This window comes from Orycteropus afer, unplaced genomic scaffold, assembly GCF_000298275.1.
Source record: "Orycteropus afer afer isolate SDZICR_OR568_19922 unplaced genomic scaffold, OryAfe1.0 scaffold00781, whole genome shotgun sequence".
Lineage (NCBI taxonomy): Eukaryota > Metazoa > Chordata > Mammalia > Tubulidentata > Orycteropodidae > Orycteropus > Orycteropus afer.
The window spans coordinates 165,650-177,337 of NW_006922368.1; the positions used below are offsets into that span (position 1 = coordinate 165,650).

The 11,688-nt window shown below is 42.3% G+C and overlaps 1 protein-coding gene across 1 annotated transcript in view; it reads right to left on the reverse strand.

Moving 5' to 3' along the window:
- The window catches only part of NOX3 (NADPH oxidase 3), a 74,597-nt gene extending 63,533 nt beyond the window's left edge, over positions 1-11,064 (reverse strand). The window contains exons 1-4 of the mRNA XM_007957700.1: positions 11,020-11,064; positions 10,285-10,380; positions 10,059-10,169; positions 8,103-8,187 (exon numbers count right to left, since the gene is read on the reverse strand). Of these exons, the coding sequence (XP_007955891.1) occupies positions 8,103-8,187; positions 10,059-10,169; positions 10,285-10,380; positions 11,020-11,064 (337 nt within the window). The remainder of the gene's footprint in view (positions 1-8,102; positions 8,188-10,058; positions 10,170-10,284; positions 10,381-11,019) is intronic.
- Between the last annotated feature and the right edge of the window lie 624 nt (positions 11,065-11,688).

Consider the following 11,688-nt stretch of genomic DNA (forward strand, 5'->3'; position numbering starts at 1 on the left):
ACAAGAGTTCAGGGTGTCTCTGTAGCTGTCCATTGTGGATTGAGAGTGGAACAGTGAGAGAAAAAGGAACAGAATAACCTTCTAAGAATAATGGTGGCCTCTTGGTCCCTTGTTATACGAGGACCTCTGAGGTCCTAGTAGCAGGTACTTGTTGTTGTTATGTGCTGTCGAGTCGGACCCGACTCATAGTGACCTCTCCTTGGGTTCCTGAGATGGTATCACTATGGAAGTGGATTACCCAACCTTCCTTCTGAGTAGTGGCTGGTGGGTTTGAACCGCCAGCCTTCTGGTTAGCAGTCAAGTACCTTAGGCACTTCTCTATTCAACCTCTTCTTTTTGTCACCTGAGTTCTTTATATCAGAGCCACTCCCTTTTCTGCCTTGCTGACTTATACTCATGCTTCCAGACACAACTCAAAAGTTGTGTATTCTATCATGCCTTCTCCAGTTCAGAGGTATGAAGAATACCTTGATTATAGCATCTCCCCAACAGTACTGTTATGAATATTTATTTATAATCTGTGTTCTCTAGTGGACTTTGACTCCTCGGGCCTAATTACTCATTGATACCTTGGCACCTGACACATTGCTTTAAAAAATAAGGTGCAAACCCACTGCCGTTAAGTCAATTCCAACTGATAACAAACCTGTAGGCTATAGTAGAACTGCCCTATGGGTTTTCAAGGCTGTAAATCTTAACAGAGGCAGATTGTCACATCTTTCTCCCATGGAGCAGCTGGTGGGTTGGAACCACTGAACTTTGAATTAGCAGGCACGTTGATTGGCACCAGTACATACTTAGTAATTACTTGTTGAGTAAGAACGAGGTTACAGAAAGATAGAAGGGGTAAGGAAAGGGACAGAGACTCTGCACAAGTGTATATCATGTGATATTGTTGGAGTAGGTTTTCTCTGTTGATAATACCTTTTGCATATTTTCTTCAGCTTTTAAGTTAAAAATCAAGTCACAGATGCTTTTGGTTGAGGTTCATCTAAGAAGGCACAACCCAGGACAGTGATTCTGAGGCCCTCGGGTACTGTGCCCCCTGGCTTCAGTGAGTCAGCACCAAGATGCAGTGTATTTCCTTCTTGGGTACTTGGTCAACGTACGTGGCCATGGCAATGTAGGGACTGCCTGGTGTACAGTGTCTGGGTCCACAATGCCAGGCAAGCTCATCCAGCTGCAGTCTTTATAGCATGTGTACATGAAACTGGCACTATTTGCTAAACTGGACATAAAACTTGTCCAGTATTCTTCGTTGCTATGTTCCAATAACTAACTCAAAGTTTTGAAGTACAGGCAATAGTTCTCTTAGCTAGCATAGGTTGAATATTTTCTGTATACCAAACACTGTCGTAAACCAAAAAACCAAACTCATTGCCTTGGAGTTGGATCTGACTCACAGCGACCCCTCCTTGGGTTTCTGAGGTGGTATCACTACGGAAGTAGATTGCCCAACCTTTCTTCCGAGAAGTGGCTGGTGGGTTTGAACCACCACTCTTCTGGTTAGCAGTCAAGTGCCTTAGGCTCTATGCCACCAAATGCTTATTATTTCAAGTAACCCTGGGTATTCGTCTTTCTCCCATTCTATAGACCAGAATTCAAATGGTGAAGGGTTTGTAGTCTATTCATGGCAAAGGTGGGATGAATCCATGTTTGCTTGACTCCAGGGCTCTAGGTTTTAACCTCCAAGCTGCAATGCTTCTCTTCACTAATTAATACTTGTTCTAGCTTACTGCTTACTCAAGACCAGTTTCTCCAATGGGTGTAGGTAAAACACTTCCAATGGCTCATTTGCCAGCTTTAATTGAGACTGAAACTGTTCTGAAGCTACGGCTGCTCCCTTCTGGAATCCCCATAGTAGGTTGGTACAAAGGTGCTGTTGTTATTTAACGCTTTAACCTCACTCGACTGGTCTTTGATTCCTCCTGCACCATAGATTACACAGTAAATGGAATTGTGTCCATTTTACAAGAATAGAAACTGAGCTTCAGACAAAATTAACTGGCTTGTTTGCTGTTACATAATGAACGTGTGAAAGTCAGAAAGGATGTATAGGATCACTCCTCTGCCTTTTATATCCCATCCTCTCTAATGTTTCACTCTCGTGTGTAAGGAGTTGTTGATCATCATCTATTTTGTCTTAGAATAACTTCTGCATAAAAATTTGACACTGTTAAACTAACTTTAAGTATGTTTATTGCATGAGCAAAGATACTGAACAATTTATTTATTCCTACTACTGAGTCTTCCATAACATAGCTGAGGAAATTAACCAAGTAGCACAAGGAAGCCTAAAATGCTTTTTAAGAGAGAGCTCCCAGGAGAATATGTTGAATAGTATTCTCTCTAGCTTTTTCTACAGACTTTAAAATTTATGTCTAACATGTTACTTTGCTCCTACCTCCATTTTGTTTCTTTTCATAAGAGAGAAGATGGGGGGGGGCGGCGGCGAGGAACCTTTTCTTTATCTCACAGATACAGGAATTCTCACAGAGAGAACTGCCTGTACCCATTTGTTTCTCTACACTTGTTTACCTCTTAGACCTGATCTAAACTTTTCTGATGTTGGCTCAGAATGAAAGGTGTTCCAGCTACCCAATTGAGAACTTTTAGAAATTGATAGATATCAAGAGAGTTACCATTTTTGTTTGTTTCCAGTCAGTATAGTTTCTATTAATTCTTTTACATGTTTTAATCATTTGATATGAAGAGCAACACTACCTATGTTTATGATGACTGCTACTTCAGTATGTGATATGATTTTATTTTTTCTGCTTTTAGTCATCAATATTATGTCACGTTATTAGACTCGATAGTAGCATGAAGTAGGAAAAATACTAAAGGGATCCCTCTCATTTACTTAACTTCTTTCTGCCCCCTTTTTCTCATCTGTGAAATGGGGTGATTGGATTAAATTACATGTTATCTAAGCTCCCTTCCAATTACATAGCTCATATGTCTTCCTCTGTAGTTGACTAGGGACATTTATCACCTAAGAGGCATCTGAAGACCAGTACCAAGGTAATGCAAACCTGACACTCGTGTTTTAATATGCTTTCAAAATCTAAACATTGGCTTAGCATGACTCTCAAGCCTTGTGAGAAATCCAATGCAATCAACCATGTGGGTCAGCTCCTCCTCTGTCCTCTTTGGACTTTCTGTGGTACCCATGGCCGTGCTTTGGGAACAGCTCAAGGAACACATGCCCATGACCTGCCCAAGCATGCCAGACTCAACGATGCTCTGACTGGATCTCTCCACAATTTCATTCTTTCAGCAAAGTACTTTTACAGTTAAAAGAGACCAGCAAACTTGCATCCACTACACACGCACATTTAATTGGTGTGTGACTTTCTGAGTTCAAATAAGAAGAGTGAAGACCGCCACCACCAAATCGGAGATGCTACAGTGGGAGCCAGCAGCCCTGAGAACACGTCTTTCCTTTCTTTCTTCCCTTCTTTTCCTTTTCCTGGAGATCAAAGGATGCATAATGGAGAGAGAATCTTGGATGTGTGGTGAGTCCTTGCTATCCCTCCCTGCCTGCCCACTGGTCCTGACAGTCATTTTGGAGTTATCATCTCCTAATTAGGTAGCCTTTAGTGTAAGGACCCAGGGATAAATCCTGGCTGTGATTCTGCAGCCAGGATCTGGCCTTGAACTTTCATATTTGGGGTCCTCTTTCTACGTGGCTGTGCGTTCACTCTGGTGCCTGTCTCTGGACTCATTTGTTCTTGGTAGCTGCTATGGAGTTAGCGCTGACTCATGTGACCTTGTGTTCAACAGAATGAAAAGTTGCATGGACCCGTGCCATCTTCATGCCTGTTGTCATGTTTGACTCCACTGTTGCAGCTTTTGTGTCAGGCTATCCCCTGGAGGCTTTTTAAATCATGTTAGGCAGGACCAGGAGCCTCCTTGGTTCTGTGTCTCTGCCACACCAAAACCAAATTCACTGCCATCGACTCAATTCAGACTCATAGCCACTCCCATTGGGTTTCTGAGGCTGTAAATCTTTATGGAAGTAGATTGCCCAGTCTTCCTTCCCTGAGCAGCTAGTGGGTTTGAACCGCTGATCTTCTGGTTATCAGCCAAATGCCTTATCCACTATGCCACCAGAGCTCCTAGTGTCTCTACTAGACTCCCATTAATAGCAATTCTTTAAAAGAAGAAACAAACCTGCTGCTTTCAAGCCAGTTCTGACTTATGGGGAACCCATCTGCTATAGAGAACTGTGCTCCATAGGGTTTTGCCAGCTGTAATCTTTACAGAAGCTGATAGCCAGGCGTCTCTTGCGTGATGCTCCTAGTTGGGTTTGAACTGCCAACCTTGAGATTTGTAGTTGAGTGCCACCATTTGTGCCACCCAGGCAGCGGTTCTTTGGGGGTCAGGTTTTGAAGAGTTTGTGCCTCTGGGCTTGTTCTCTACCGCGGAGTCCCTCAAACCTTTAATTTTCTCCAGGACCCTTATTCTGAGCTCTCTCCCCTTGTTACATTTATTGGGGTTTGTAAATTAATTTTCACTACCCCAGGGGAGCTGCCTGTCGGGTAACTGTTCACCCTGGAGTCCGGCAGATGCATGCCGTGGAACTTGCTGGAAAGAGAGGTTGGGTCACTATTTACAGCCCCTTTTGAAGGAAGCCCAGGCTCAAAGTACTTCTTTTCAATTGGAAAGGTCTTCAAGGTCTACGGTGGACCCGAGAGTCCAGAAAGATCCGCATTAATAAGAACTGAGAGGCTGTGAAACTATGATTTTTATACTGGTGGGGTTAGAGGTCCCTGAAAATGATTTATTAGTGGTTGAAGACTGCTCCGGCAGCTCTTATCATAGGCAGGCAAGCAGGGAGGCAGAAAGCCAAGAGAAGAAGGGTTCCTGTCACTGCATTCGCGGTGATGCCCTCGATTGTAGATGCCATTGTTGTATTCCTCCTCCCTCCTAGCCTACTTCCACCCGGCTCTAATTACATCCTTTAATGATTTGACCAATTAAAGCCTGCAGTTCAACTTCTAGGGGAACGGATGAGAAATTAGAGGTTGGCACGCAAACTTCCATGTGGATGCACTTTTTCCAAGGTTACACACCTCTATTAAGCCAGTCGACGATTTGAAAAGCAGCGTAATGGGCGATGCTAATAAAATGAGCCCAGGAACATTCTCAGCTGCTCCCAAGTGAATACAGCACAAGGACAAAATGTGCAAAGCGGAGGTATATCTATGAAACCAGGGCTTAGCATTTCCCCCACTAAAAGCGCAGTTGCCAGCCGCATTTCTTCGGTAATGTGAAATGTAATCATTGCTTTGTCAGGGTTTGGGAGAAGCAGTGCCCTTCCTCCCACCCCACCCCCCTGCCTTTGCCCGGAACAAGACAACCGCAGAGCTGCTGGTTGCCATGGCGGTGTGGCACGAGCTGTGCTTTGCTATCAAGCGCACTGCTGAGCCCGCTGGGAGCATGGGGAGAGGTGTGGGAGCCTGGCATAGCAGTGAGGGCTCCAGGTCAAGGGCGCTGGAGAGAATCCTCTATTCTTTCTAGGAGTGAGAGGGGAAAGGGGGAGAAAGAAGAGCTATTTTCTCTTGCTGCCACAGGCTGTGAATTTATTGGGGACAATTGACATCTCTCTACCCCTCACCCTCTATATTTTATCCACTCCAAGTTACAGTTCCCTGAAGGATTCATGCACCTCACATCTTGTACCTTTCCTGATAATTCCTTCAACCTTCTTTGTCTACTGGCCAACTCCCAGTCATCTTCAGATATGGCCAGATTTGTTGAGGACCTATTATGTGCCAGAGTCCTTGGGTGGTGCACATGCTTAATGCTTAATGCCCTTGGCTGCTAGCTGAAAGATTGGAGGTTCAAGTACACTGAGAGGCACCTTGGAAGAAAGGCCTAGCAATCTAGTTCCAAAAAACCAGTCATTGGAAACCCTGTGGAGCCCATTTCTTCTCTAACTCACCTGGGGTTACCTTGACAGCAACAGAATGGTTGGCAGTTTGACTCCACCTAGAGATGCCTTGGAAGAAAGGCCTAGAGATGTACTTATGAAAAATGAGCCATTGTAGACACCATAGAGCTCAGTACTGACACTCATGGGAAATCAACTGACGGCAACTGGCCGACCAGTAGCTGGGAAGTGTCCACACGTGGAAGCGCGGGGTTATGGCGAGAGGTGAGACTGGAGCAGTAGTCGAGGCTGAGACCAGCAGAGGCTCCTGGTCATGCTAAAGAGTTTGGACTCCACCCTATTTGTGGTCACAGCAAATGAATGACATGGTTTCTACGGATCTCCAAGTAGGTCCAGTCTTGCCAACTAATCTGTACTTATCGCTGAGATGGATAACGGATTTTGTTATTTTAATCCCACAGAGGAAAGGGGATAGGTAACAATCATACAACCAATTAACAGCAGAGGTATGAAAGAATTTAGTCATCTGTGTCAAGTCAACTGTGCCCACAGTCAATCGTATTCCATTCCCCAAACAGTATGTACCACACTAGTTTCAGAAGGTGATAGCTCCCAAAATGGTATTTTGGACAAAAGACTGCAAAATTCAATTTTATACTGTTGACATATGATTACATTAAAGAAAGATACAAACCCAAAGGTTTAAGGACAAAATTCTTTCACAACACATATTTTCCATTGTTTCTTTGCTTCCTTTTCTGACATGGTTCAATTGTCTCCCCCTTTGTCTATAATATCTTTATACCCTCTTAGAATCCAAGTCTGCCTTAAAGCTATTGCATGGTGATAACATTCTTTCAGCTACTTTACTGTTTTATATATAGTCCCTTTTATGCAGAGATTGAGGATTCTTAAGGCTGGAAAGGAACCTGGAGATTTCTTCAACTCCTCCTCTGATGAACCTACCAAGTAGCAATCTGGACACTACTTGGCTACTCCTCTCAGGGCACTTTCATTCTCATTTTAGAGAATTTTCAAAGTCTGAAAAGTCTCCCACATCTGAGCCGATTTCTCCTTCCCCGGGCCTTCACTTCTTCAAGCGTGCACTCATTCATCAAAGGTTATTGACACCTGACACACCCAGCACTCCTGTAGACCTTGGGATACAAGGATGAACGCACCTTGTTCTTTGCCCTCCCTCCCTTAGCTGGTTTTCTTCAGAACATACTGTCTTTTTGCCCTTCCTCTTAACACCCCACACAGTCCTCTGGCAGAACGTTTCCCTGGCTGGCTTAATCTGGCGTTGAAGGCAATCAGTGGGGGAAATCGTCCCCTCCTGTCTCACGGCACACCCCAAGTTGTGTTAATTGGCACTTGGGCACCGTCTGTCATGTCTTGTTGCTTAATTAAATTCACATTTGTTTTGAGTGTTCCTTTTACTCCGCTATTTTTTTTTTTTTTTTTTTTTATGCATGAGGGGATACAAACAAATGTGGAAAACATTTTTAGTTAAATTAGTTTGTGGGAGACAGTCTTGAGTCATAACTCTTTATGGTTCGGGTAGCCTTTCATTTCAAGGCCTTTGTTTTCCAACAAAACACAGAGCAGTTGCTTATTGCCTCTTCTTTTCTTCCTCATTAGAGCTTAACCTTGACCTCTGGCACTAATTTCTAGTGCTTTTCTTTTGAATTGGAAATATCATGACGATAATATTTTCTATGGCTATAGAGCTTTACATATTTTCCCGATTCTTTCTATCTACTCAATATCATTCAGAACCTTGCTCACATGATATTTTATTTTTCTTTTTACTACCCATGATGCCATTGGGTAGTCATTTTCATACGGTTATGGATGAGGTTTGAGCATAGGTCAATTTTATTTCCTGTACGAATTATACTGAACAACAAAGCATGCATTCTCAAGTAGGCACTTATCATTGTAATATCAGCAGGCCTAATTATTCACAAAAGAACATGAAGTTTTGTCAACCTTTCCTTGTCAACTGGGGGTTTGGTAAGGGACAAACAGGCATGAGGAGAAATTAGAAATAAGAGAGTCTGTTTATATAGGGTTTATGTGATCAGAAAGAAGGCAAGGATTTCGTTATCTCAGGGTGAAGCTTTGCAGAGAGGACTAAAACAAAGTAAAGAATCGAGGACAAGATGTAAGATCCGTCAGACAATTGATAATAAGCACTTACTTGCGTTAGTAGCTATCCCATAGGCCACCAGTTTGTGGAATTTGAGGCTTTTGTCTAATTGTCTCCTCCACAGGCCTCGGCAGCACTAGGGGAACACAATATAAAAGCCTGATTTGTGGGGGACATCATAGCACAGACAGTGTCACGGCAGTGTCCTGAAAGCAGGGTTCAAGTGGGGCTGTACGTCAAAGCTAAACAACAGCAACTCATTGCCATCAAGTCGATTTCGACTCACAGCAACCCTATAGGACAGAGTAGAATGCCCCATAGGTTTCCAAGGCTGTAATATTTATGAATGCAGACTGCCACATCTTTTGTTCCCATGGAACAATTGGTGGGTTTAAACTGCTGACCTTTCAGTTAGCAGCCAAGTGCTTAACCACTGTGCCACTGGGCCCCTAGGTGACACTGCTGGTGGCTTATTAAAGAAAAAGGTAAAAACATGACGGCTATCAGCTGCTTTGCTGAAATGTCAGCTCAGTAAAAATAATTGAATGAATTCTGACAAAAACTCAAAACTCTTGAATAACCCTGTTGATATTTGTTCTGGTTCTCTAGTGCCACTCTGACAGGAATATAACACAAGTGGGATGGCCTTAACAAACAGGAGTTTATTCTCTTACATTTTGGAGGCTTTATTCGGATTTCAAAGTGCCAGGCTCCAGGGCTGGGTGAAAGCCCCTCAACCTTGGGGTCCAGCTCTGCCTCCTGCTCCCTGCCCACTGAAGCTACAGGCTTTTCTTCACTCAGACAGCTGCTGCCTGCCGAGGCTGACAAGCCCAAGGTTGAAAAGTAAAAAGGCACAGTCCTGATGTTACCAAACCACACAGCAGGCCATTAATTCAAGTCCATTGAAAGTCCCAAGGTCAGCAGAGCATAGCTATGTGCAGGGTTCAAGCGTGCCATAAGCTAGAGACCATTCCCAAAGCTGCTGCTTATATATAGGAATCAGACCACATCCCTAAAGCAGCTACTCAGCTGCTTCAATACATTCCACCATGGAGTTAATTACCAATCTTACCATGAGGAATAACTACATCCATCTGCCCAGCCACTCAACCAGGCCCAGCCAGGTTGACACACAAACTTAACTACCACAATATTCATGCATCAGCTTCTTTATTTAGAAAAGGAAGGTGGTAACTGTCCTCCTCCAGGTGGTTGAACTAGTCTGTTCGTTCTTCCTTATTAGTTAAAGACAGGCACAGTACACAGCTGTGGAATCATTGCAGGTGCACAACGTCACCCGCCTGGCTGTTAACTGAGAGCAACTCATCGGATGATCTACTTCCTAAAAATCAGCCTTTGAAAACCCTTTGGAACATATTTCTCTTCTAACACAACAGGGGGTCACCATGAATTGGGATTGACTCAATGGTAACTGGTTTATGTGCATCTGTATCTATATATTCATAAAATTAGGGTGATGATAATGGTAATGGGTGTTGAAGGTCTGGTATTCTGTACAAGGGTAAGTTGCAACACAGTGAAATCATCCTGATTAGGATTGTTCTGGTGGAGGTTAAAATCCACAAAGACGTGCTGTGAGTATGCCTTCAGGGTATTCAGAAAGATGTTTCTTTAGTGGCATTTGGCACCACGGCTTATTTGTCTTCTTTCAATCATACATGGTAACAGCTCAAGCTGATATAATGCTTCCAGCACTGCGACTCAGGTCAATTTCATTAGCTGGTTTGTCAGACGGAGCAGATGCATCGGGGAAAGGTTGGACAGTGAGTCCAAAGTCATGTGAGGAGTCAATGGTGAAAGCAAGTGTCGATCACATGGACCAATTACTGAGCTCCAGTTTTAGACATGGCCTTCTCTCCCAAAGAAACAAAGTACTGCTTCCACAGGGCTATTAGGAATCTCATAGTAAGTATAGCTGTGTTTTCAAAGGTGCTTAAATTAGTAAATCAGAACAACTGAAACGATTGCAAATATTTTAGTACTTACAGTATGTGTCCCTCTCATGAATGAAATCAGGTTCCGACTGATTGGTAATAAAATTAGCATGCAGTTAAAATTCAAACACACTGCAGATGCTCGGGCCCAGGCCAGTGCTGACTGTCCACATAGGAAAAGACAGACAAAGAGATACAGTGAAAACAAGGAAGTTGAGGGGAAAAGAATACTTTTTTTTCCCCCTGAAACTATAATGAGTATCACCAACTTTACTTACACCCAGAATAACTCGTGTATACAGAAACGACTCCTCCTCTTCATACCAACAGAATGTGTCGATAAACAGATATAAATTCACTCCCAGCCATAAGAGCTAGAGTCAAGGGAAAAGAGAACCGGTCAATATTATCTTCAACCTTTTTCTGTATTCAGAATCACGGGTGTATGTGGGGTCTTCCTTTAAAGTAAAATGAAGATCTTCTGGCTAGCAATCAGAATTATTCCATACACTTATTTTTCATAGATTAAATTTTTATAATAATTATCACAGTAAGAAATTGGTAACTTCAAAGAAAGATTTAAAACACATGTGAGTATACTTTTAGTAATTTCCTGAACAATACAAAACCTTTCTAATCAACACTGCCATCATGCCTTGTCAATGATGTCAAGAAGGGGCACATCTTGAAAAACAAATCAAAGAGTACTCTAGAAAAATTCCAATTTCATAGTCTAATTCAGAGACTTCATCTGATTTAGAGAAAACTACATACATTATGCAAAAAACAAACTACTTGACTTTAAAAATAATTAAAAATGAACTCAATCGGAAAACAACTTTACCTGATTCTGTAAGGGTAAATTAAATATATCTACTGAATGTTTTCTAACAAGTTTTGTTTTTTAACCAGAGGAACACTTGAAGTTATTTAGCATTCCTATGCAAGTCATCCTAAAACTCAAAGACTATTCAATATATAGATTGAAAGTTGATAACCAAAATGCTACTTACTACTAATGTGATGGAGAGACTCTCATTCAAAATCCAGCATCCCATCTCGACAGCGTGGCTTTTTTGCTGTCAGCAAATGATTCCTTCCATTCACCTGTGACTAGAGGGTCTGCCCTGGGTAAGGACTTCCCTACTAAATTATTTTGTCTTTTGTTTCAGGAAGCACCTATGGGGAGCCATTCTGTAGGAATTTCTAATTACAGACTTCCTGCCAAAGGCACATCACCAAGCTGACTTGCCTCCTGACCTGGGGAGACAAAAGGCAAGTAGTGTCTAATGCTGTCTTTCTTCAAAGACTTCATAGGAAAGAAAGCTCGCTTTATGAAGTTATCTGCCGTACTTTAGACTGCATTCCTTTTTCTATGAGATTGACATCAAGATGAAAACAACTCTTTATGTAAATTGGAGAAGTACCCAAACTGTGAAAGCCAAATAAAGCAAAACACTTTTTCTTGTGCCTTCTCAATTTTGTTTAATTTTACTTCTTTATGTCCTTTTCTCATCTTTCAAAAAACCACTCTGTAGGAGACATATCCAGTGTAACTAATAAATTAAGGTACATGACTTCCTATAATTTCAATAGGTCCAATTCATAGAAATGTCATTTATATCCATCCATTAAGCATATTTGAAGCACAAATCCACATACTAGTATTTCATGAAATACTT